General features: G+C 37.6%; 7 protein-coding genes and 1 pseudogene across 9 annotated transcripts; 4 read left to right on the top strand and 4 right to left on the bottom strand.

The window, feature by feature from the left end:
* The first annotated feature begins 51 nt into the window (after positions 1-51).
* On the top strand, positions 52-4,102 carry LOC104728891 (putative bifunctional methylthioribulose-1-phosphate dehydratase/enolase-phosphatase E1). Of its 2 annotated transcripts, XM_010447815.2 has the most exons (13): positions 60-476; positions 738-874; positions 1,282-1,329; positions 1,932-2,027; positions 2,126-2,245; positions 2,339-2,428; positions 2,554-2,733; positions 2,808-2,963; positions 3,056-3,205; positions 3,300-3,401; positions 3,477-3,586; positions 3,675-3,793; positions 3,879-4,102. In XM_010447815.2, exons 1-13 carry the CDS (start codon positions 260-262, stop codon positions 3,968-3,970), a joined length of 1,617 nt encoding a protein of 538 aa, XP_010446117.1. In that variant the 5' UTR covers positions 60-259; the 3' UTR covers positions 3,971-4,102. The 2 variants fall into 2 exon arrangements, with proteins under 2 accessions (XP_010446120.1, XP_010446117.1); XM_010447818.2 differs by lacking the exon at positions 1,282-1,329 and having other exon boundaries at positions 52-476.
* On the top strand, positions 4,101-6,174 carry LOC104728881 (F-box/FBD/LRR-repeat protein At5g53840-like; annotated as a pseudogene). The gene is made up of 4 exons (XR_015581886.1): positions 4,101-4,348; positions 4,532-5,445; positions 5,543-5,683; positions 5,791-6,174. The product of XR_015581886.1 is annotated as an F-box/FBD/LRR-repeat protein At5g53840-like (transcript).
* A 203-nt stretch (positions 6,175-6,377) lies between these two features.
* Positions 6,378-8,440, top strand: LOC104753744 (F-box/FBD/LRR-repeat protein At5g53840). Its single transcript, XM_010475951.2, has 4 exons — positions 6,378-6,486; positions 6,677-7,618; positions 7,713-7,853; positions 7,957-8,440. Exons 2-4 carry the CDS (start codon positions 6,701-6,703, stop codon positions 8,227-8,229), a joined length of 1,332 nt encoding a protein of 443 aa, XP_010474253.1. The 5' UTR covers positions 6,378-6,486; positions 6,677-6,700; the 3' UTR covers positions 8,230-8,440.
* Positions 8,441-9,344: 904 nt separating this feature from the next.
* Positions 9,345-10,576, bottom strand: LOC104728874 (VQ motif-containing protein 33). Its single transcript, XM_010447801.3, has one exon. The coding sequence runs from the start codon at positions 10,327-10,329 to the stop codon at positions 9,571-9,573; it is 759 nt and encodes a 252-aa protein (XP_010446103.2). The 5' UTR covers positions 10,330-10,576; the 3' UTR covers positions 9,345-9,570.
* Positions 10,577-13,424: 2,848 nt separating this feature from the next.
* LOC109128877 (uncharacterized) lies at positions 13,425-14,314 on the bottom strand. Its single transcript, XM_019236050.2, has 3 exons — positions 14,031-14,314; positions 13,853-13,921; positions 13,425-13,755 (listed from the first exon to the last, which is right to left on the bottom strand). The coding sequence occupies exons 1-3, from the start codon at positions 14,088-14,090 to the stop codon at positions 13,681-13,683; spliced, it is 204 nt and encodes a 67-aa protein (XP_019091595.1). The 5' UTR covers positions 14,091-14,314; the 3' UTR covers positions 13,425-13,680.
* An 882-nt stretch (positions 14,315-15,196) lies between these two features.
* LOC104728864 (indole glucosinolate O-methyltransferase 1) lies at positions 15,197-17,631 on the top strand. Its single transcript, XM_010447794.2, has 4 exons — positions 15,197-16,092; positions 16,254-16,564; positions 16,881-16,945; positions 17,084-17,631. Exons 1-4 carry the CDS (start codon positions 15,623-15,625, stop codon positions 17,381-17,383), a joined length of 1,146 nt encoding a protein of 381 aa, XP_010446096.2. The 5' UTR covers positions 15,197-15,622; the 3' UTR covers positions 17,384-17,631.
* Positions 17,632-17,928: 297 nt separating this feature from the next.
* LOC104728849 (uncharacterized) lies at positions 17,929-19,995 on the bottom strand. The gene is made up of 8 exons (XM_087487720.1): positions 19,299-19,995; positions 19,115-19,160; positions 18,945-18,994; positions 18,797-18,838; positions 18,594-18,707; positions 18,422-18,500; positions 18,266-18,337; positions 17,929-18,165 (listed from the first exon to the last, which is right to left on the bottom strand). Exons 1-8 carry the CDS (start codon positions 19,910-19,912, stop codon positions 18,118-18,120), a joined length of 1,065 nt encoding a protein of 354 aa, XP_087343846.1. The 5' UTR covers positions 19,913-19,995; the 3' UTR covers positions 17,929-18,117.
* A 1,273-nt stretch (positions 19,996-21,268) lies between these two features.
* On the bottom strand, positions 21,269-22,844 carry LOC109126925 (putative FBD-associated F-box protein At5g53635). The gene is made up of 3 exons (XM_019230870.2): positions 21,915-22,844; positions 21,648-21,788; positions 21,269-21,556 (listed from the first exon to the last, which is right to left on the bottom strand). The coding sequence occupies exons 1-3, from the start codon at positions 22,842-22,844 to the stop codon at positions 21,269-21,271; spliced, it is 1,359 nt and encodes a 452-aa protein (XP_019086415.2).
* Positions 22,845-26,393: the final 3,549 nt, after the last annotated feature.

Genomic DNA, 26,393 nt, shown 5'->3' with positions numbered 1-26,393 from the left:
GCTACCAAACATGTCCCTTTTTATTAGACTACGCGTCGTTTTTGAGTAAGTAAAACAACAGGGAGTTGAGTATTGTGTACTGTGATGATGCGAGACTGAGAGCAAGAAAAATGCTGTGCTTAAAGATGATAACTTGACGCAAAGTTTGGACCTTTCTAATAAAAAAACGGAATCATATTCTCTGAAGGATAAAAAAGCTGCGTTTCATTCCTCTGGAAAGCTCCAATTTTTTCAATCTCTTGGTTTAATCTGAGAATCAATGGCGGCGGTAGTGGGTAAAGCAGCGGTGATGACAGGGTTTCCACAGGCGTATCTAGAGGGTAAAGAATTGAAGGAGACGAGTTCGTTGGTAACTGAACTCTGTCGTCATTTTTATACTCAAGGTTGGGTATCTGGAACTGGTGGTAGCATAACGATGAAGGTTCATGATGCTTCAATCCCTAAAGCTGAGCAACTCATCGTCATGTCTCCTTCAGGTTCTCTATACATCTCAAAGTCGCTTCCTTTTTGATTTTGATGCGTCTTATTCGTTATTTTGAACTTGTTTATGCGGGTTTGCTCTATTGAGTTGGTGGGTTTGTTCTCTTGGAACCTTCAATTTGTTATGTGAACTATGTGATGATGTACAATTGTTTGTCTTTCAATGTTTAGAAACGTTCTTTTTGTGTATTTGAATCACTGGAGACTTATGAATGAAAAGGGAAATCTCGAAATGCTAACTCTTGATGTGTTTGAAGGTGTTCAAAAGGAGAGGATGCAGCCGGAAGATATGTATATTTTATCTGCAAATGGATCAATCATATCATCACCTTCTCCAAAGCCATACCCAAATAAGCCTCCCAAGTGTACTGATTGTGCTCCTCTATTCATGAAGGTATGGTTTTTGTTGCTTTCAAGGTAGTATAACTTGATTCTCCTTTATAGAATTCTGTTTACTTAGCTTGATTTTCACTTTGCTATTGGTAAATGACACTTTGATATTGGCCTGTGTGGCCTTCTTTATCGTAAGGTATTTGCATTGCTGAATGTGTATTTTGTGGTTTTCGTAAACTTCCTTAGCAATATTGAATTTCCATCAAAGTGTTGGGCAGCACTTAGGGATTTCAAGTTAAAACTGTTTTATGTTAAGAAAGATTTCTTAGAGCACATGGTCATGACCCAAATAGGTTAAGAGCTCGTCGCTCTTTTCTAGTGGTATGTGGTATTTTGTAGTTCCTCCCATTTAGCTGGTGATTGTTTTTCTGGAATGACTGTTGGATTACAATCCTAAAAAAAGTGCAGAACAGGCGGCTTTCTTTGGGAAAACGCTTGCGAAAACTCGGTTACAAGGTAAAACTTGTCTAATTTGAGCAATAATCCCCTCGTTAGATGTGTCAGTGGGTTTCTTCGACCCTCGACTACATTGCACTGGTTGAAATGGATTCAGTCAATTGTTTAAACTTAGAACAAACACAATGGGATTATGAAACTAACTGATATGTAGACTATTGATGTTTACAGAGACACTCTTGAAAATGGAGGTTTTGTTATAACTTCTTTCTACTTATTAAGAATCACCTTAGAAAATCAAAAAGGTCTTTCTTGAAATCAGTGGACCAGTGAGATTTCATGATTATTGCAATCTACATATGATTGTAATGTTTTAAATTTACATATGATTTACATGTATGTTAAGATAGCGCTTTTTCCTTCAGTAAGTTTGTTTCATCAAGTTGAGATGGTCAATTTCAATGCTAATAGCAAATTTTCAAGTATAAACTCGTTTGTTTAACAGACTTGCACAGTTTAGCATCTCAGTTTTCACCCTACCAAATTGACTTGCTCTCTCTGTATGGTTTCCCTTTTCATTTTATAGATGTCAAATCTCTAGTATCAGTGAGATAGTGACGTTTTCAAAAACGTTTCATAGCATTGACTCTGTTATGGTGCAGGCATATGAGATGCGAAATGCCGGAGCTGTTATACACAGTCATGGCATGGAATCTTGTCTTGTGACAATGCTGAATCCGCAAGCCAAAGAATTCCGTGTAAGCCAAATAGTGCTAATTTTTGCAGACAATTCCAGGTTCCCCAATTCAGTTAGGACTTGGCATTCTAATGTTTATTCCTGTTCGACATTTCACAGATAACTCACATGGAGATGATAAAGGGGATTCAAGGCCATGGATACTATGATGAACTTGTTGTCCCAATCATAGAGAACACAGCATATGAGAATGAACTAACAGATTCACTCACCAAAGCTGTATGTCTAATGATTTCGCGGAAGCTTGAATTGTTTATCTGCAACAGATGAAAAAATTCATTTACCTCTTACCTATTTGACTCCCATTTTCAGATAGAAGCCTATCCAAAAGCAACGGCAGTACTGGTACGTAATCACGGCGTTTACATTTGGGGTGATTCTTGGATCCATGCTAAGACACAGGTTTGTGCAAGTTACTTCATTTTTTGGTTGAAAGTTAAAGAACCAACAATAAGTTCTCTAGGTTTGAGTGTTATGTTCATATATTGTTTGCTTCTACTTATAAACTTTTAAATTCTCACCTTCAGGCTGAATGTTACCATTATCTGTTCGATGCTGCCATCAAGCTTCATCAACTGGGTCTAGATGCTGCTACCCCAGACCACGGGCCTATCCAAAGAACCATACATTCACAGAATCAAATTTCCACAAAATTATCTGTGAAATCCGGAGTCAAGGATTCACAAAACCAAACAGATTCGCCTCAGGTAAAATGTCAGTCATGTCTCTTGTTTAAATATCTCTAAAACTCTACTTTTAACTATATTATGTTTGGTTGCAGCAATGCATTGTCCTCGACATTGAAGGAACAACCACGCCCATTACTTTCGTCACTGATGTTCTCTTTCCCTATGCTCGTCAAAACGTTGGAAAGCATCTGAATTTGACATATGACACTGCAGAAACCCAAGAGGATATTAAGTTGTTGCGGTCTCAAGTAATAACAATTAATTTCCTCTACATTCTATTGTATTATTACCTCTTCTCATAAACAAGTGACTAAAGTTCATCTTTGTTGTTTTTTTGTAGGTTGAGGAAGACTTGAAACAGGGTGTAACTGGCGCTGTTCCTATCCCTCATGCTGGTGAAGGAAAAGATAATGTCATTGCCGCTATGGTTTCCAACGTAGAGGCAATGATAAGAGCTGATAGAAAGATCACTGCTTTAAAGGAATTGCAAGTGAGAAAAAAAAAAGTTTCCTCACTATACTCTGTTGGCCTACTCTAGTATTGTTTGATAAAGGCGTCAAGGCGATATGCGTTTATGTATGCAGGGTCACATATGGCGAACGGGGTTTAATTGTAATGAACTGAAGTCTGTTGTTTTCGAGGATGTAGCAGAGGCTTTAGAGAAATGGCATTCTTCAGGAATTAAGGTATGTTCATGCATGCAGCTTTTAGAGCATTGACATTTTTTTTTCACAGGTCTAATATTTTTCTTATGTGAATAGGTTTACATATATTCTAGTGGTAGTCGATTAGCGCAAAGGCTACTCTTTGGGAACACAAACTATGGTGATCTGAGAAAGTATTTATCTGGTTTCTTCGACACTACTATCGGGTAATATAAAAAGATTCTTATCTATCCCTTCCTTTTTCAGTAAAATATGATCCAACTACAAATCTTACATACGCTTTCTTGGCTGCAGAAACAAGAAAGAAAGCCGTAGTTACAAGGAGATTACGGAAACATTGGGAGTGGATGATCCTTCAGAGATTCTTTTTGTAACAGATGTTTATCAAGAAGCCACAGCTGCAAAAGCCGCAGGTAACAAAACTCTCAACTTCAAAACCGATAAGAGAGATTCTGTTTTTTTAAGGAGACTGAGTTTGTATATCAATTCTGGTGAAAGGTCTGGAGGCGATAATATCGATTCGACCTGGAAACGCTCCATTACCGGAGAATCACGGGTTCAAGACTGTCACAACATTCTCCCAAATCTAGAGTTTCCTCTATGTTGTATCTTTTTCTTATGGAGTTGTACCTTGATTTGTGAACACATTTACCAAATAAACAAAAACTTGATAATAAATATAAACGTAGAGCTTGACAAAAGCTCAAATCCGTTTCTTACTACTACTACTGTTAGTGTGAAGTCAGTTAAGTTTGAATTCTGATGTCAAAAAAAAGAGTTAAAGTTTGAATTCTTCAGGGAGCGTTTTGTGTTATGCTCAAAGAAGCCTATCTAGGCCCATGATCAGAAGCCACTTAAAAAAACCCCTTTTGCTGGACTTATTAATAAGGGTCGATGGCATCGGAGAACTCACAGTGATTACGCACCGATCTTTCCCCATGATTTCGACTTTGAGAGCCATCGACAAGGTACGTTCTCCTTCTTCATCTTCTTCGTTTTACCGTTCTCTGTTTACAAATAATCGTGTTACAAACCCTAGCCCTTCATTTAGGAATTTTGAAAATTCTCGTCAATGGAACTTGATTAGGGTTTTTTTGGCTTGCAACACATGTTTTGTCAGTTGTGACGTTTTTTGAACTGTGGTGATGCAGAGAAAAATTTGTGACAAAGGGTTGAGTGAAGGATTGAAGGAAGATAGGATAAGCAAGTTACCTGATCCTTTGATCTGTCACATACTTAGTTTTCTTTCTACCAAGGATGGGATAAGAACAAGTGTTTTGTCCACCAGAGAAATCTTTGGCAACTGGTTCTTGGATTGGACTTAAACGCCCGTGACCTCAAGAATATGGATGAATTTGTGATATTCGTTGACAAGTTTTTTGATTTCCACAGAGATTCATCATTGATACACAAACTCAGGTTAAATTTTAACCTTCTTGGTTCTGTTGACTACGCGTCTGATCTCACCACATGGATTGATGCTGCGGCTACGCGTAGGATTCAACATCTTGGTGTTCATTGCGAACACTTATTCAAGGTTCCATTGCATATACCCTTGAGCCTTTATACCTCTAAGACACTGGTACACTTACTGCTTGTTCGGGTCAACTTGGCTAGTGCTGAGTTTGTTTCTTTACCTTGTCTGAAGACCCTGCTTCTAGAATTCGTTCGTTATACCAGTGAGACCACGTTGGATAAACTGATATCATGCTCTCCAATTCTAGAAGATTTAACCATTGTCAAATCTTCCGGAGACAATTCAAACCCTTTGATACAAGTACGCTCTCAGACACTAAAGAGAGTCGACGTATATCAGTGGGGTTACAAACCACAAGATGGACTTGTGATCGATGCTCCTCTCCTCCAGTTTCTGAGGTTTAATGCTTCCTCAATAAAGAACACTAGATTCATCAATCTAGGTTTCATTGCCAAGGTAGATATTGACGCCTGCTTGCTCAGCACTTCGGATCTAAACGACTTATCCAGCAGCAGAAGCATGATAAGCGATTTCATCACCAGCATTTCAAGGGTCAGGTGTCTAGTCATTAGTTATGCTACTACCAAGGTATATATATAATACATGTGACAACAACAATATGTGAGTTACATAAATCTTCTCTATCTCTTAATTAACGTTATTTCTTACTCTTTGCTACGGCCAGGACATCTTTCATTACTTGAAACTAGAACCTCTGCATCAGTTTTGTTACCTGTCCGGATTGAGTGCTTTTTGTTCTATTTCAAATCTGGAAATGTTGCTAAATCTTCTCAAGAGCTGCCCGAAACTAGAATCTCTCAGCTTGGTAATGAACTGATTTACCCTCTTAATAGTTAAGCATATTTTTTTTCGTGAAGCTTCACTACTAATTCTAATTTGCTTTCTTGTATTTCTTTTTTGTTTTTTTCTCAGAAATTGGTTGACTATAAAAGAAGAAAAAAAGCAGAGGTGATGTCTTCGACAGTGCCACCGTGTTTAGTATCGTCGCTAAAGTTTGTTAAACTGGAAGGTGTGCTCTTAGAATGTGGAACAGAAGTGAAAGTAGCAAGTTACTTCCTAGAGAATTCAACAATTCTAAAGAAATTGACTCTATGGAATGATTATAAGGAGAAAAATGTAGAGCACATTCGCCAAACGCTTCATGCAATACCAATATGCTCTAGTACTTGTGAAGTTGTTATTTTTTATAGTTAAGTTAAGAATTTTGTTGAACAACCAAACATGTGAATTTATTTATTATGTATGCTGCTCCATTACTGGTGAATGACAGGTTTAAGACTGTCACAACATTCTCCCAAATCTTGAGTTTTTTCTATGCATATTTTTCTTTTATAGTTGAGAACTCTTTCACACAATCTCTTACGGTACATGTTGTTTTTTACTGGTGCAGTGAAGTTTGCGGAGGGTTTGAAGAAGCCCATTTAGTCTCTGTAATCAGGCCCATTATTAGTTTTTTTTTTTTTTTAAACCCACTTTAGAAAAAGACTCATTGCTTGACTGGTTAAGAGTCGATGATCATCAGAGAATCTCAGAGTGATCGATCACGCAGAATCAATCCAATTACTGCTCCGATCTGTCTCTATGACACCAAGAGCCATCGGAAACAAGGTGCGTTCTCCTTCTCATTCCTCTTCGTTTACCATTCTTTGTTTACAAGTCAATCGTGGTTAAAAAAACCCTAGCCTTATCTTGATTAGGTTTTTTTCGCTTGCAAGACATGTTTGTTCAGTACGTCAACCGAATTTAAACCAGATGCTTTTGAATATTCAATTTTGATATTTCAAATATGGTGTTGCAGATTACCTTTTGTGAATAGAAATAAATGGCGAAGAAAAAATTTTGTGACAAAGGGTTGATAAGCGAGTTACCTGATCATTGTTTATGCCACGTGCTTAGTTTTCTTTGTACCAAGGATGCTATCAGGACAAGTGTTTTGTCCAAAAGATGGAGGAGTCTTTGGCAACTGGTTCTCGGTTTGGACTTAGACTCCCGTGACCTCGGTCTTGGTTTCTCCTCCAGCCGATACTTGAATATTGATGAGTTTGTGAAACTCGTTGACAAGTTTTTTAATCTCCACAGAGAGTCATGTATACACAAACTCCGGTTACGTATTCGTACTGTTGGTTCTGTTGACTACACCTCTTATCTCACCAAATGGATCGATGTTGCGACTACGCGTAGGATTCAACATATTGATCTTCATTGCGAACTCCTCTTCAAGGTTGCAGTGAAGGTACCTTTGAGCCTTTATACCTCTAAAACACTGGTACACTTAAGACTTGTTCGGGTCAACTTGGTTAGTGCCGAGTTTGTTTCCTTACCTTGTCTGAAGACCTTGTATTTAGACATGGTTAAATATACTGATGAGACAACGTTGGAGAAACTGATTTCATGCTCACCAGTTCTAGAAGATTTAACCATTGTCAAATATACTGAAGATAACGGAAAGGTTATACAAGTACGCTCTCAGACGCTAAAGAGAGTCGACATTGATCAGTGGTATGATCGACAATATGGAATTGTGATCGATGCTCCTCTACTCCAGTTTTTGAGGATTATAGCTTACGAGATAAAGAACATTAAAATCATCAATATAGGTCTCACTGCCAAGGTAGATATTGACGCTAACGTGCTCAGTATTTTGTATCCAAACGACTTAACCAGCAGAAGCATGATACGCGATTTCCTCACCAGTATTTCAAGAATCAGGTGTCTAGTCACTAGTTATGCTGCTACCAAGGTATAAATGTAACTATATATGATTACAAATATCTTCTAGCTATGTAGAAAAGATTTAGTGTTTCTAACATTCTTTTATTACTCTTTGCTACCAGGACATCTTTCGTTACATGAAACTGGAACCTCTGCATCAGTTTTGTAACCTGTCCGAACTGAGTGTTATATGTTCTATTTCTAATCTGGAAATGTTGTTAAATCTTCTCAAGAGCTGCCCAAAACTAGAATCTCTCCGCTTGGTAATGAATTGCTTGACCCTCTTAATAGTAAAGCATATTTTTTCGTGAAGCTTGTCTACTAATTAATAATTTATTGTTTTCTTTTATGTTTCATTTTTCTCAGAAATTGGTTGACTATAAAAGACGTAAAAAAGCAGTGGTGATGTCTTCGACAGTGCCACCGTGTTTGGTATCGTCGCTCAAGTTTGTTAAACTGCTCTTCGGATGTGGATGTGGAACAGAACTAAAAGTAGCAAAGTACTTCCTAGAATATTCAACAATTCTTGAGAAATTGACTCTGAAGAATGATTATAAGGAGGAAAATTTAGAGAACATTTGCCAAACGCTTCATGCAATACCAATATGCTCTAGTACTTGTAAAGTTGTTGTTCTTTAGTTAGTTAGGAATTTTGTTGAACAGCCAAAAATGTTAATTAGTCTTTAATTTCATATGTAGCGGCTAGTTATAGTTTTTTTAGCCACAAGCAATGCATTAGTCTTTCTTATAGTTCTTGATACATGCTTCCATGTATATATATTAGCGGCTAGTTACATAAAATTTTCACATCAACTTGGTCTTGAAATTAAGAAATTAAATAAACAATAGATACGAAAACATTATAAGTTCGGGCGGGGCAGCATATATATCTGAAAATTGTTTTATCCAAAATTTCGGAATTTATAAAAAATGTGAATAGGGAAAGGTGTGTGGCAAATTTCAAAGTGGAAGTTGCTTGTAATGTGAAGCAAATATGATTCGACTTTTGCTTGGTTTTCAACTCTCATCATAACGGACTACTTATTTCGTCTTTTACTTTCTTTTTACACTCTTTCTTCTCCCCACTTTTATTAATTTAATATTCTATATATATTTTTTTTTCCATTCAGAGATTATTTTTTTGTCCTTTCAAGTCAAAAGACAAAGCAACAGAAGAACAGTATTAACGTATAACTAATTTCTTAAGAGACAAAATAAAAAATAAAAGGAAAAAATAAAAAAAGAATGAAGAAGAGGAAGTCCAAAGAAATGTAGTAGTAAAAGACCAAACGTGCCTCCATGATGACTCCATCAAATTCTAAGTCATCATATCGAAATGGTCCATACTACGTGTCTAACCTGGTCAGAAATTTCTTTCACGAGTCTCTCTTTCAAATTGTCTCTTTGAAACTTTCTACTAAAGATATTAAAATGTTCATATTACTAGTCAAACTTCCGATAAATACTTATTGACAATGACTACTCGATCCACTCATGTTTTCCAATCGCAACCATAATTTTTTTTTTATATTTCTATATTCTTTTGAAGTAAGAGGAATTAGTATTATCTTTTTTGATATAAAACATAATTTTAGGAATATAAAGTCTATATCATAAATTCGAGCATATAGACACGGAGTGATTCTCTAATCTCTACATTCGATTTCGATATTGAGTGGCACACGTTGAACTGATAATCATATATATGAGCAAAACTATAAACGATCTTTTAATGAAATAAAAAGAATGATAAGTATTATAAAAATGAGTTTCATCATGAATATATATACTATTATACCTTCCAATTACATAAATTGCAATTAATAGTTGAGATAAAAAAGTGAATAAACCGCACAAAATTTACAGTCACTCCATAACTAAGATCGAACTTTTACGATATCTTAATTTTGGTTAAACAAAATCCGGAAATATTTATAATTCAATATCATATAGATAGAATCACTCATTGGATCGTCGGAATTAAGGGTTTCTCGCCGGAGAAGTAACCGGGAAAAGAGGAAGAAGCAGTGGCTGAGAATCTCTAGGAGTTGAGACTGGGGAAGGATGAAGATAAAAGCCTTTCTCAGCAATGGCTTTTTCTTCTTCAGATGAGTTCCCTAATGATAAAGGCGATGACTTGTTGAAGGGGTCATCGTTGCTTCTAAGTGGCGTCACGGGACTGTTTAGCCCTAACTTCGGGAAATCCAGCATGCTTGGAGACAGAAGAATATTATCTGAGGATGAGCTGTTCCTCGGAGAGAATCTCGGGCTTTGATGATGACTACTGTTTCCTCCTGTGAATATCAATCTCTGAGAGTTTTGAAGCCTTAACGTGTTGATCATTAGATCATTCTTAGCGAACATGTTGTTGTTGTTGTTGTTGTTGTTTTGTCTTCTCTCGTAGAGCTTGAAGCTGTTTGTTTTCTTGATGGGAGGAATCGAGAAACTTGATCCCTTGCTGTTGTTGTTGTTCGCCGGAGAAGGAGCTTCGTGGTGCTTCCCGGTGTTGGTATCGGTGGAGGAGCCGGTGAGCATCTGAACGACTTGTTTGAAAGTGGAAGTGTCTGCTTGAACAAATGTTGTTGGGTAAGGATTTGAGAGATGTTGTTGATGTTGGTCATGATGATGAGGAGATCTTGTCGTATGAGGCTGAAACCTAGGAGATGAGATCATGGTAGGAGGTGAGTTTTGCATTATTTGTTCTGGTTTTGAAGACATGGATGATGTTGAAACTTCCATTAAATGAGATGTCTCCGTGTTGTGTGTATATGAGGGAAAGAGATAGAGATAAAGAGAGAGAGAGAGAGAGAGAATGATTGAAGAAGAAGAAGAAGAAGAGTGGAAGTTGCTGATGTGAATAATGTGTAAATGTTGTTTAGTTTTGTCGTGCGACGACAATTAAAAAGACTATAAAAAGTGAGGTGTCATGGACCCATATATATCTCTCATTCTCTTAAAACTTTAATCTTTTTTTCTTTGGGAATAATTTGTTAGATTCGTGGTCTGAAGACTTATGTACATATATACATCTACGTCCAACGTCATCATCATTTCTCTTATACGAATCAACAAGTGTTTGAAAATATCTGCCAAAGATATTTCTTTTTTTTTCTTCTTCTTCTGGATAATTGGGATGTGTAATAGACAATAACCATGTTAAAAATAAATCTTGGCTTGAAATAATGATTCTTTCGTCACAAGAATGCATGGCTTTTTGTAAACCAAAGTTTTACGTGTCCCATACCAACACTTACCATAGTTTGTGAATTGTTATGAAATTGCATATTTTGGATTCTTTATTATAGAAAGCCACATTTGTATTTGCATGTCTATTTATACATACTTAAGACCAAAACGGTGAATTTATAGTAAGCTATCATCTGTCGTCGTATTCACAAGATTTGAACTTAAAACTTTGATATTGGAGTAGAAGAATACATACATACCTATTTCGGGATATCCATTTAGAATCTTTATATTAAAGAACATCAAATCAGGTTTCTAAAACTATGGTTGATATATATACTGTTTTATTTGGAATTTGATGACGCTCAAATCCATGATCTTAGAATAATTCCTTTAATCGAAGATAATTATTGAGAATTTTCTTTTAGAATCTATACTTCATAGACGCAATGTTAACAATGCGATGTTCTTATATTTTTCTTACATGCTTATTTTGTTCCTTTACATCAAACCATAATTTATACAATTCGTCTAATTCTTCTCACATGTTAGAATATTTACGCAATTTTGTAATCACACGTTAGGAAATTATTACGCTCTACGATAAAAAAAAAAAATAAAAAAAAGGTTTTTTTATTTGTTTGTCTACACTCCACAATAATCGGATAAGATCTAAAATGTCTATAATTTATGACCCCACATGAGATTTTGATATATTTTCTGTCTCAAATATTCATGGGTAGCAAAATGATAACTCAAATACATGAACTTGTAATATTTGGACCTATTTTGACAAACTATTTAAATTATTCGTTAGAAACTTAACATTGTATGTCTAGGAAAAAAAAACAAAAACTAGCTGCCAATTATCAAATTTTTTTTTGTTAAAAACCAATTATCAAATTTAGGTAAGATCATTTTCAGATTACAAAATCTGCAAAACAATCTCCCATACAATTAAACATCCACAATCTAACTTTTGACATAAACACTATTAATGAGAAATGAAATGACGTTATGTTTTTTTTTTCCTTTTTGTGGATGAGAAAACTTGGACCCAATTATATATCTAAAGTTTTTGATAACAAGATTAACCGCGGCACCACTAACATTGTTCTGGTGTTGCTACTGTTGCATTGTTGCCATCAGAAAAAACCAATACTTCTACCGCTAGGTCCGCTACCAATTACCAATGATGGTGACATCAATGAGAATGTGGCAACGGTTGAGGTGGTAAAGGTGGTGGTAACAGTAACAATAGTATAACTTTTTATTTTTTATTGTACTACTCTTTGAATTTAGACTGTGACGCGAGCGATATTAATACAAACATGTAAGTTATATACACTCATCTTTTAGTTGTAAATTATATAGGTACGTGATTATGTTATGTTTCTCCAGATCAAAACTTATTTATAACAATGTTGAAGCCTTGAAGTTTGATTTATAGTTTTCATTATATCAACGGTTCTTTTGCATTTTCCCTTGTATTCGTCTTCAATTATGTTGTACTTCTAAGATTTCAACTTATATGCACTACACCCACTTGTTTTCTTACCTAAAAAGGAATATCAAATATCAATATCAGTTAGTTATATAGCGTGTATGAATAAGCATAAAGAAAATTTTGACAAGACATCGTACTAAATGATTATTATTTTCAAATTTGTATGAAATAAATGTATAGTATAAAGGTCAAAATTTTGAAAAGATGTTGTACTAAAAGTTTTTATAATATCAAGTTATACCAACAGAGAAAATGTAGTATGCTCTAATAGAATTAAAAATAAAAGTAAAACCCTATCTTAGTGCGAATATGTTCTCCTTATTGTGAGTTACAACTTATACAACAACATTTACACAAATCAGTGTGAGCACATGAGGAAACAAGATTTAAAATGGAGATATATAGTATCCAATTCTTCTTTTTCTTTGTTGTTTACATTATTATAGTATTAATGGGAAAACAACAATAATCAAGAAGCCAAAAGAAGAAGAAAAAAAAGAATAAGATAAAAAGTAAATATTGTGGGGACTCCAATTCCAATTGGTGAAAATTGTCGTCCCTCCATGAGGGATCAAATTCTTTCAAACTTCAAATCATTTGTGTCTTCTAGAACCCAAGTGGTTAAAGATTCCCTTTTATTGCATAAAACATGCAAAGCGAGCATATTATATGTCTATCTTATTATATAATTCTTTTTAACGGTGACTAAGTCTTCTCGAATTAACACTTTATACGTACTTAAGTACACGACCTATTATATCGGTAAGATAGTTAAATACATATCAGTATATCACAATGATCATTGATCAAAGTGCACCAGATGATATTCGTACTCCACACTTGCATGTATACACAGTTACACACACATATTGCATACATGTGTAGCATGTATGAAAAACGGAATAATAAAACAAACAAAAAGCTAATTAAACGCAATTGATTTATATAGAAACTTAATTGCTTCGCAACAATGTGTATGTACTATTGTTTTCTGTGAAATGATAGGTTATTAGGTTCCACCATTTCACTATTTGATATATCACGAATAGAAACTATAATCCAACATGTCTAGTCATGGTAACAAAGAGAATAAATTTAGCCGCAATCATTGCTTAACTATAAAATAAAATTTAAGCTATAGTTTCATGTGAACTTATCATATCATTTATTTAATATAGAAATAACTGCATGGCTACAAATTATCAAGAGCCAAAAGAGTTTAAAACCCTTGGATAGATATTTATGGAAAAAAAAAACTTAGAGAAGCAAACATAGTTGCCTAAATGGCTTCAATCGAAATCCATAGTCTTGGATTTAGATAGACATTTCTATCTAATTATTATTATTCGGGTAGTAAAAAAACGAAAAAAACATAAATTATTAGTTCAACGTGCTTCTCAGTTGTTGATGCCGGTCTTGTCCTTAATGGCCTCACTCGCACCTTGTGCCTTCTGCTTCAGCTGCTGTCCTCCCTATATTTTGTTTTCCCACAAATAACCAACATTTATTCACTAATTTTTCTAAATTCTCAAATTATTTTACAAAAGAGGTATTAAAAAGAAAGTAAACCTCTTGAAGAGATTCCTTAGCAGATTGGGCAGCATTGGAGGCCTTGTCCGCCAAGTTGCTTGCCTTCTCCTACAACAATTTTAATTACCTCTAATATTAGTATTAATCTTAACCATGAACTCAAATATAACAATTAATTATATTTAGATTTCTAAAATAGTGGCATGTAGACAAAAACCTGGGTTTGGCCTTTAGCTTGGCCAGCGTTGAAGCTCATGCTCTGACTGTTGTTAGACATTTTCTAATCTTTTCTTCGAAAAAAAACACACTTGATTTGATTCTTAAAGAACTTTTTAGCTTTTGTAATTGTGACTTGTGAGAAAAGAGGATTACGCGTAGATGTTTATATACTTGTGGGGAACCCCCTTGTAGTTAACCTCCACGTAAAAATCGGTGATTGGGTGAATTTAGTATTTCACATGTGTGGCGTTGTTAGCTTTGTACTCTCCGGTCGGATAGGGTGGTTTTGACCACGAGACAAGCGGAACCATTTATAGACTAGTTCCAAAGTAATGTAGTTCTGAAAATTTATTTTGTGTTCTTTTAATTATTTATTTTTTTGTGAATATATTAAAAATACACAATAACTCGAAACATAACTAAACTTTATAAGTCACATTGATAAAATTAAATCGATCTCAAACCGATACCCCACCTTCTAACATGTAAGTAAAACGTTTCTAACTCGGAAGAGATTTAAGTAAACTTAAGAAATACACTTAACAAAAAAAAAAAAAGACCGCGGAAATTGTTTCCATGCTTCATATTCGTTGAAGCTGAAAAATACAAGAAACGAAGGATACTACACCCTTGGGCCTTGTCCGTTATTTGGTAACGTTTTCCGAACGCTTATCCTCAAAACAAAGAAAACAATTACGGCTTTAAAGATTCTAAGCTACAAAAAAACTAGAACACACGAGGTAACTAACTTCTCTCCTAACTTTTTCTGTTGGTTCTCAGTTTTGCACTGCGATCTAAAGAGCATCGTAGTAACCAAGCACGAGAAGCATCAATACCACAAGAATCTCCATACCTAGCTAGGTCGAGATGGCCGAGTCTCCTAGTTTCAATGTTTTAAGTGAAATAGACACCTATCTTTCTAATAACCTACTATGATGTTTCGTTTAATAACGTACTTACCTAATAACGTACTCGCCAACATGGCCACTAACTATAACAACCACAAAAAAAAAATGGTGGACATAATGTTATTGAAAAATAAAAAGCAGGACATAACGTTGGCTGGATTCCGATATCTAACATGGGTCATCTCACCTAACCAGATAATGTTACAGACAGTATGGACACCATAACAACAGTAAAACAATAATAGGCATATCTGTTGAAGAAATGAGATTGACATATCTAATTTTAGGTCACCTAACCAAACATTGATGGTCCTATTCTAGATAGATCCTTGTATAACGTGAAGATGGTCCGGGTTCCTATATCGGATAAGAAGGCGCGAGGTTCAATTTGCATAGCAAGAACCAAACCAACACAACCAGTCAGTTACACAAATGAGACTGACTAAACTTAAGAGTGAGCTAGTCCAATCCCGACCAAGAAAACCATCGGCTTTCCAGTGTGTACCAACGTTGTCCTTAAGTAGATATTGAACTAACGGAGCGAATTTACATATTTCCCCTAGAAAACTACCACTAGGCTACCATACATTAGGCAACAGTATTGATATTTGACTCTATAAAATGGCACAAAGAGTGAAAGCTGAAACCAACTCACATAATATCTTCCCTTCAAACAAGAACAATGCCAAACCATCTTCAAGCTCCCGTAACTATGAACCCTAAACCTAATCCAACCAAAGAAGAACAAGAAGCTGATAAAGAAGAGGCGAGCTTGATAGCGAGGAGGCTCTCGAATGCAGCTTCCTTGCCCATGGTTCTCAAAGCCGCCTTGGAACTCGGCGTGATCGACACAATGGTCACCGTAGGCGACAGCTTGTGGCTCTCACCTTCTGAGATTGCACAAAGACTCCCAACCAAACCGAGTAACCCGGAGGCTCCAGTTTTGCTAGACCGGATGCTGCGATTTCTCGCTAGCTATTCGGTTTTCAAATGCCGTTCCATTGTAGCAGAAGAGAACGGTCAAACCGGAAAAGCCGAGAGGGTGTATGCAGCCGAACCGGTTTGCAGTTTTCTCTTGAACAATAGAGACGTCTCGGGTTCTTTTGCCTCTCTGTTCATGCTTGACCTTAGCGACGTCTTTATCAAGACTTGGTACGTTGTTTATTATACGCATTTAAAAAAAAAACTATAGTTAACTCTTTCAAATACATTAATCTAGCTATCTACGACCATCTCACTAAGCCTTTATGTTTACATTTGTGCACTCAGTGATCAACTAAGGATTTTATTTTGTGTTTTATTTTGTTTCATAGGACACATCTCAAAGACGTGATACTAGAAGGAAAAGATGCATTTAGTTCTGCCCATGGGATGAAACTATTCGAAAAAATCCAAACCGATGAGGCATTTGGTAAAGTGTTCAACCGGGCTATGTTGGAATCTTCAACCATGGTTATGGAGAAGGTTCTAAGGGATTATGAAGGATTCACAGATGTGAAGACTTTGGTGGATGTTGGGGGAGGACTTGGTAGCATACTAGGCCTCATCACTTCCAAGTACCCTCATCTTATTGGAATCAATTACGATTTAGCTCCGGTGTTAGCCAATGCTCCTTCTTATCCCGGTATGAACCATGCATGTGATTATATACATTATTAACATATTATACATATATCAGATTTTTTTTTAATTAGCAGTTGTAGGCAAAATCATCCCTACTAATAGTAATACTAATAACAATCCAATACACGGTTTATTAATATTAATCATTTTATTTTATTATTATGATTAAAGTATTTTTATTTACTTGATTTATAAATAGCAATGCTGAATATTTTTATGTATAAATTATGAGAACGGTGCTAATTGTTAGATATGACTATAATACGTTTCATTATATATACGACGTACGGGTTTTAATTTTACAAAAACTGGTTCAGGTGTAACCCATGTGGCGGGAGATATGTTCACAAAGATTCCAAATGCAGATGCCATTTTCATGAAGGTAAGTTCTGTATTTATATCAACAATTAAAGACATATATTGCTTATCATAAAAATAAAATAATAAAGACATAAATTATGAATATCAAAGCTATATATATATTAAAGCATCATATATAATCTCTCGATAATCATAACAGTGGATACTACATGACTGGACGGACGAACACTGCGTACAAATTCTGAAAAACTGTTGGAAAAGTCTTGAAGAAAATGGGAAAGTGATACTAGTGGAAACGGTTACACCACTAGAAGCAATGAGCAGAGATTTATGCTCTAACATTGTGCTTGGTATGGACATGACAATGCTAACACAATGCTCCGGTGGTAAAGAGAGATCTCTTTCAGAGTACGAAGCTTTAGCGCATGCATCAGGATTTTCCCGTTGCGAAATCGTGTGTCCAGTTTATCCGTTCTCCGTCATCGAAATCTATAAATAGATTTCAACAGTTTGCTATTGGACTACACTATATGCCCCACGTTTGAAAAGAAAATAAGCAAAATTGTTTTCCTTTATATTTGGTATTGTCATATTATGTAATGCTTTGTTTTTCTATTTTACGATTGCGAGTGTCTTTTTATGTACGTTTTTAATAATTATATTCGGTGGGCAATAGTCCACACGAGATTGTGTAATTTGTAAGATGGGACATTTATGTTGAGTCTAATAAAATAATGCTTGGGGTAATTTTGTTTTAATTCCGAGATTTTCAATAATCTTCAATGTATGAACAAGAATTTTATAAAGGTTAATAATATTATTTAATACATTTTTAACCATTTCGAAACTAAAAAAAGAAAAGTGTATTTCTTAAAATGATTAATGAACATTTCACTTGAATAATCGACTGTCTAAAACGATAAACCAAACGCTACGACCGATCCATTAAACCGAATAGTCGAAGTGTCGAACGCTATACCTAGTCATCTAAACCGAATAATAGGATACATAGAACCCCAAACATGTTGACTCTCTATGACCGACTTAGTCAAAATTGGGACCAGCCTATGATAGTCATAAAACAATAATCCAAAGCGAAGAAAACAAAATAGTATCATGCTTAGGGATCTATGAGATAAAAGCTTTAGTGCTTCTTTGATCGTTATGTTACAAAAGTTCGAACCTTGGAACACAATTTAGAGCTGGTAAGAGAAGATAGCCAAAAACTCCACATCACATAGGAACATCTGGATCCAACCTTCTCTGTATAGCTGCTGCTCCCTGCATGTGTTTCAAAAACGTTTACATCAACAATTAGTTTGAAAAATGAAAGTGAGGATTATCCAAAACACTGAAAGAAATTAGGCTTTTTGTATCGAACCTCCATGTCCCCAATCTTGTATAAGTAAACCATTTCTTCCTTTAGCCGAGCTTGCTCTTTCATGGCTTGTGCCTGCCATTGATTTATTATAGTCAATCACATAAGTTTTGTGCAAGTAAGCAGATGAATGGCAAAGGAATCAAAAAAGACACTGACCATTCCGCCTTCCATTGATCGCTTTAGAGCTAAAACTTCTTCTTCCTTCTGCCTTTCGCGTACTTCCTGCATCTCTAGCCTGAAACAAGCACAAAGAGACATGCCTTTTAAGCAACTCACCCCACAGTATACTTTATTGACTGCTCATGTAAAAGTAAGAATCTTTTGTTACCTGCGTTGTTCCTCATCATTGAACACAGTACGTTCACTAATCCCAGCTTTCTTCAAACCCTTTTTCATCTCTTTTTCCAACTTTTGTCTGTAGTACCCATCAATGTCATAGTATCTGCAAAAATATCAGATCTTTGATCAACAACAAATCTCAACCATAAGCATTCGACAAAACTAATACATCTACACAAGAAAGAAGCTTACTTTTTCGAAGTAAATGTACCAGTGTTGTGATCTTCCATAAAACTGTGAAAACAACATCAATCACACACAACATTTATCAGAAACCAAAAGACCTTCATATGAACACAAACTCTGGAGATTAAATCTGAACATAAATCACTATACATACTCTTTGAACATCTTCTTCTCTTCCCAAGGTGGCAAGCTTTCCAAGTTAACCTATTGGAGCCAGACAGACAACCAATATCAATTCAAGGGTGCCCCAAAAACAGAGCTAAGTTAAGACTAATCAATTTGAGCTCCAAACCTAAACAGCATCATACAAGGCTATAAAATTACCTCTTTAACTTCAAGCAACCATGCTGTGAACTCTGGTCGTTTATTCCTACACACATGAGTGATCAACAACTTCAATATCTAACGTATACAATCCAGGCAAGTAATCTCAACAACGTAATACTAAAATCACATCTAAGAGCTCAAAATCTTCTAAAACATGAACACTTAGAGACAGAAGCTTTACCACATATCAGTTTCTCTGATGATTCCATACTTGCCCCATGATTCAGTAACAGCTCCTTTCTTCACTTTATCAGACTTCTTCTTCTTCTTCTTCTTATCCTTGTCCTTCTTCTTCCTATCATCACCATCTTTATCAGACTTCTTCCTCTTCTTCTTATCTTTATCTCTTCTCCTTCTCTTCCTCTCTCTCTCTTCCCTCTCTCTTCTCTTCCTCTTCCTCCTCCTTCTTTCATCTTCACTCTCACTCTCCTCAGAATCAGAATACTCCGACGAATAATCCGACTCCGATTCCGAATCCGATTCACTACTACTCGAATAATCACGCCGTCTTCTCCTAGATTTCCGATCTGATTTCCTCTTCCCTTTATCCTTTCTACTTCTACGTCTCTCTTCCGATTCAGACTCGCTTTCACTCTCCAAACCTGATTCGGAACCGGAATCTTTGCCGTCTTTTCTTCTCCTCTTCGATTCACGGCGGCGACTCACATCTTTCTCTTCCCCTAAATCCTTTCCAGCACCGCTAGGTTTCTCTCTGGATGATTTTATCCTGTAGTCTCTATCATCAACGTCGCGTTTCGTGTTCTCCGGTGGAGAACCGTCGTGGTCTCTTCCCATCTCCGCTAAATCGCCGGCGAGTGCTTAAACTTGGCCCTCCTAGATCGAAGGCCGTGATGAACCGTTTAAGAAATCCCAAAAGCCTGTGCAAATTATAGGACTTAAAAATTGTTTTGGGCCGTAGTTGATGATAAAGCCCATTAAGAAGAATATTGTGTCGTATAAGAGCCCAATCGTATGACGATAAATGAGCTTTACCATCAACTACAGCCCAAATTAATTTTCTCTTCAAGAGTTCTTTTAAGAAGGACACGGACTTCTTACCGTTTTTATCTCTTACTACAAACGCCTTGCCGTTTTTATTTCTTACTACAAACGCCTTACCGTTTTTATCCTCCTTTTGAATTAATAAACAAACAACAATAAAAAAGTTAGACTAAACCGGAAATACACACTTCTATTCAGACACTAATAACTGGTTTAATCCTGGTTTTAAATTTAGTTCCGCTAACATATTCACTGTCTCTTTTTACCAATCAATCATAAGGACGACGACTTCACATTCGGTAGAGCCTTTCTTGGCATTCCTGAGGAGTTGGTACTTTTTTAAAAGACGCTACTTTCTCCAAAACTCTCTACTTTTGAATTGAAAAAAAATGAGTTCAGCTTTAAAAGTCAATCTGCCATGAACAGAACAAAGTTGCATATATATATGTTAGCAAAAACAGAGAGAATCTTTTTATGAATCTTTTTGTTTGATCTGTTAGATAGTGGGCTTCCAACTCAAAACCAATTGGCAATGAGTGGAGAGGAACTTCCAATGTGGGATATTGTATCCCTAATACGCCCCCTCGAGATGATGGCTTCTTTAGGCATCAATCTCGGTATGTTCAGGCATGAATCGGCGGGCCAACTATTGGGCTGGGCCGATTGTGGATTGGGTTGAGTATGTGCATCGGGCTCTGATACCATGTTAGATAGTGGACTTCCAACTCAAAACTAATTGGCAATGAGTGGAGAGGCCCATATCTTATATATACTACTTAAGATCCTACTTAATTTCCAATGTGGGATATTGTATCCCTAATATGATCCCTGCTTGTATTTTTCTACTCGTAACATGAAATAAGATGTTTGAAACAAACAAAATAAGAAACAGGCAAACAGCATTCCTTAGATATTTTGACAAGCCACAAGAGGACAGTTTGGCAACCTTAATAGTCTCTACAGATGAACGAATACTTTTATAGCTGGCTACCCGAAAACAAAGACCAACCGGTTCTAAACAAAAGAAACATACACACACACACACACAAAAAAGCCTTCAACTTGCATTTTTTGTGCTTCATGCTCCCTCTCTAGTCTTTACACACACACATATATATATATATATATATATATATATATATATATATATCAATATATGACGACTTGACATGAGGTAGAGCAGCGTCTTGGGATTTCCAGGAGAGTCTTGACGAGGTGCTTTTCATCCGTACAAAAATAATTCAAACGCAGAGTCAGTTTCTTGAGGATTGTGGAATTCTCTAGGAAGTACCTTATTAGCTTCCGTTCTGCCCCATATCCAGAGATGCAGCTTTTGATATCAACATACTCAAGCGACGATAACAAACACTCTGGCACAGAGCAATCAAATCCACTCAGCTCTTCAAGACGTATATTCTTAGAGTTATTAATCCATACCTGCAGGGAAAAAGAGAGAGCAGGGAAAATAATGAAAAGATAGGCAAAATCAGTTCACAGAGATAAGAAGTAAGGTTAACAAGATCATCACCAAGATGAGGGATTTTAAGTTTGGGCAGCTCCCAAGAAAGGTTGGCAAGTTTTTCAAATCAGATACGCAAAGATTGACATACAAGCGGGACATGTAACCAAACTGAGGCAGTGGTTGTGTTTCCCCGTATTGACAGATGAGCTGAAAACCAAAATAAAAATAAATGTGAGTCAGAAACTGATTTCATGATAGAAACTTGAAAATGTGATATCTCCAAGTACCAGAACAGTCTTATATATATATATATATATATATATATAAATATACCTTGAAAATGTCTTTACAAATTGTCATATCTCTGACCTTGGAAATCCCAGGGAGAAAATTGTGGATACTACTCCTCAATGAAATGCTTGCTTCTTTAATATCTTCCAAATCAAAGGGGAGACATATATCTACCTTGACATCAGAATACCTGTCGTTCCATTTATAACCCTCTGGTTTATCACTGATGCTCAAAAAGCCTAGTCCAGGCGCATCAACAACAAATCCAACACCATAGCCCTTGTTATTATTACGTTGTATCTGTATACAGAGCTTCTTCAATGAGGTAGAGTGCAGCCGAAAGATAATTACATCCCCAAACGGGGATCCGACAATCTTTAACTTTTCCAAGACAGGACAGCGAGAGACAAGTCCCTGAAAAATGGACTCTTTGCCATACAAGATATATTTTAAATGCATAGTCTTCAGGCAAGGCAAGGAAACAAACTCGACACCATCCAAGGTCACGTGATCGAGTTTTAAGGATACTAGCGTCTCACAGGTATAAGATCTTGTGGGCAGCTCATATAAGGAATCGGCAGGACAAGAAACATGCAGATGTTGGATCTTACGCTTAATTGCAGCATCAAACCATGGCGTGAGATAAGAAGGATCATTATGATCAACAACAAATAGTTTGAATTTGTTTATGAATGAAGCCCTATCGGAATGGAAAAACCTGTTACCAAAACTCCTGAAGGCATTGAAATTATCAGAGAAATCTTGGGGAGTCAGTTCCAAACAAGGAACCCAAAGCCAAAGACTTGCCCATCTGGTTGACAAAACGCTTGTCTTAACACTCTCCTTTGTGGGAAGATGAGAAAGTATCTGACAGATCAACAGATCAGGTAGTTGGCTTATCCTATCTTCCTCCAATCTCCGACTCAAGTACCCACTGGAACAAGCCTGTTTCGATTTCCCTCGATCAACCATTGTTGTTGTTCTCTTCTGCATGCACAAAACTTATCAGAATTGAACAACCAAAATCTGCAAACTAAAATTTGAAAAATGCAAGTTTTGTCTTAACACTAACTAATCTGCATCATCATACTAATCAAAATTCTTAAAAACAGTATAAATGTTTATAGAAACAACCTTCGACTGAAATTACAAGATACGGACAGTGATAAAATTAGGTTAGGCTTTTCAATGCTTCTGAAGGAAGAAGAAGAAGAAGAAAGACGCACCTGAGTGGAATTTAGTTAACACCGGCAGATCAAATCTATTCGTCGTCTTCCTTGACAGTCATCGTCTCCCACTGTCAATTTTCTTTTTATTGCATTTTCTTACTTAAGATTTTTGTTACCATAGTGAGCATATTTATACCCAAACAAGGAAGCCAAAGCCAGAGACTTTTCCATCTGGTTGGTAAAACAGATGTCTTAGCAGCTTGCTTTGAGGGAAGATGAGAGAGTATCTGATAGATCAAAGATTCAGGTAACTGGCTTATCCTATCTTTCTTCAATCCCTGATTCAACCATTTGGGACAAGCCAATATGAAGAATAAAATGCAATTGCAAAATTCACAATTCTAGAGTGAGTTTCATGACAACGAACTTAAAAGTATCTCTCGTTATCTTGAGCTTGCTGCAAAGTCAACGCTGTAACTACTGCCGCATGTGATTGGAGATCAGCAACCAAACCACCAAGTATCCTCAAGAAATCAACTAATTTTAAGTACTTAACCTCAGACGAAACGTTCAACAAATCTCAAAAAGACTAATTAAAGAACAAAGACTTCACAAGCGGTAGAGCCTCTTGGCATTGCAACGAGTTCTTTAAGGAAGTCACACATTACCTTTTTCGTGTAGTAAACATTGAGCCTTAGTTTCTCCAGGAATGTTGAATTCTTCAGCAAGTATCTTATCATCTTTATTTTTCCTTCATACCCCGGGATCAAATGTTTTAGTTCCACAAACTTGAGCGATGTTACCAAACACTGAGGCAGTGTTGTTGAAAACATCACATTTGGGTTTCTCTTCAACTCACGACTCTTGGATTTGTCCTTGACCAATTCCTACAAAAAAAAACAGAGGAAAACAGAATTGAGTTTAGGGAGATACATACAAGCTTTTTCATAGACGATTTATGGGTATCTCTAGGAAGTACCTTACTAGATTCAGTTCAGCCAAATGTCCCGAGATGGTGGTTTTGATATCAATAGCCTCAAGCGATGATAACAAACACTCTAGCACTGACTGAAAACTGAATAGAAGCAGCTCCACGGGATTCATCTTCTTAGAGTTAGTATTCCATATCTAAGGCAAAAATAGGAGAAAATGTAATGAATAGATAGGCAACAACCTTTCACAGACTGCATCGTTGTCATCCCTGTTTGTACTGGGGATTGCACAACACTAAATAAATATCGATTTTAGGGGAAAGAGTGAAGTTTGTTCTTTATTAACGATAAGGATACGAGGTCGTCACTAAAACGAGCCAAGATCGTGCTCGTCAGTTCACAGGAGAACTGACAAGTGAGTCACGACGAGCTCGGAAGCTAACAGGAAATTATATAGAAAATAACAACAATGTTTTAGACGCAAAGTATTGCTCTCTGTGTATTGTTCGAGGGTCTGATCCCCTTCTCCAATGAGTACTGTTTCTTTATATAGTGGACTGTAGACCGAGGGTTTTCTAGGGTTCCCATCGTGAATTCCCAAGATTGCCCTTTACGGATTATTAATGTCTTTCATCTGATTTCGTCGGACCAAAATCACAGAACTTATCTTGTTGGGCCGAGTGGCATATTGGGGCGCAGCCCATGTCCAACAATAGTTCCCCCTTAGTCCGGAGAGCGGCAGTTCTTCTGCGATCAACGGGCGTGCTTGAAATTCTGTTAATATGCCTGCTCGGCACAGATCGTCTCGGATTGCTTGTGAGATTGCTGATGATCGGCAATCAGCGAGACTCCACAGTTGGAGATCGGCACGGTGCTGATGATGTGGAATCGGACAGGGGTCACCGCAATGACTTGACTTTGAGCGGGTTCGATCGATCTTGCTGGGCGTCGTTGAGGATCCCTGCACGAGAGAGTGATCTAGGTGAGATCAGCAGATTTAATGATTTTAGGGGGATCGAAGATCGGCCGATTGAGATGGTTTTGAGAGAAAACGAGATGAGTTGAGCGGTGGTAATGAGTTGAGCGGTCGTAATGAGCTCGGCGGTGAGCTCGGAGAGATGAGCGAAGGTAATGAGCTCGGCGGTGAGCTCGGCGAGATGAGCGGAGGTAATGAGCTCGGCGGTGAGCTCGGAGAGATGAGCGAAGGTAATGAGCTCGGCGGTGAGCTCGGCGAGATGAGCGGACGTAATGAGCTCGGCGGTGAGCTCGGAGAGATGAGCGAAGGTAATGAGCTCGGCGGTGAGCTCGGCGAGATGAGCGGAGGTAATGAGCTCGGCGAGATGAGCTCGGCGGTGAGCTCGGCGAGATGAGCTCGGCGGTGAGCTCGGCGAGAGTGAGATTTAGGTCAGCGAGATTGAGATTGAGGTCGCCAACGAGATTGAAGTCGGCGAGTGAATGAGGTCGCCAACGAGAGTGAGTCTGAGGTCGCCATCGAGATTGAGGTCGGCGAGCGAGAGAGTGAGATTGAGGTCGGCGAGTGAGTGAGGTCGCCACCGAGAGTGAGTTTGAGGTCACCACCGAGATTGAGGTCGGCGAGCGAGAGAGTGAGATTGAGGTCGGCGAGCGAGAGAGTGAGATTGAGGTCGACGAGCGAGAGAGTGAGATTGAGGTCGGCGAGTGAGTGAGGTCGCCACCGAGAGTGAGTTTGAGGTCGCCACCGAGAGTGGGATTGAGGTCGGCGAGTGAGTGAGGTTGAGGTCGGCGAGTGAGTGAGGTTGAGGTCGGCGAGTGAGTGAGGTCGCCACCGAGAGTGAGTTTGAGGTCGCCACCGAGAGTGAGATCGGCGAGCGAGAGAGTGAGATTGAGGTCGGCGAGTGAGTGAGGTCGCCACCGAGAGTGAGTTTGAGGTCGCCACCGAGAGTGAGATTGAGGTCGGCGCCAAGCTGGAGACTGGAGATCGGCACCAAACTTGAGAATGCAGGTCAGCACGAGGTAGAAGAGTGGATGTCTCCATCGAGAGTAGGACTCCACCGAGAATGAGAGTGGAGGTTTCCACCGAGAATAAGAGAGTAGGTCTCCACTGAAAACAAGAGTAGAGATCGCCACCATGAATGAGAGTGGCAAACGCAAGGGAGGCAAACACAAGAGCATCGAACGTGAGTGCGACGAGCGTGAAGGAGTCGAGCGTGAGGGTAGCGAGCGCGAGAGCGTGAGTGAGCGGTGAGCATGAGGGTGGCAAGCGCGAGAGAATGAAGGCAGCAAGCTTGAGTGCGGTAAGCGTGAGGTAGGCAAGCGCGAGGACGTCGAATGTGAGGGTAGCGAGCGTGAGAGCGTGAGTGAGCGGCGAGGAGAACGGAATCGACACCGATGAGCTCAGCGTTAGTGAAGTCGGGTTTCCTGCAGCGAGACGTCAGCTCGGC

The sequence above is a fragment of the Camelina sativa genome, chromosome 2, assembly GCF_030686135.1.
Source record: "Camelina sativa cultivar CO46 ecotype springtype chromosome 2, ASM3068613v1".
Taxonomy (NCBI): Eukaryota; Viridiplantae; Streptophyta; class Magnoliopsida; order Brassicales; family Brassicaceae; genus Camelina; species Camelina sativa.
This window is presented reverse-complemented; position numbering and strand designations above follow the sequence as displayed.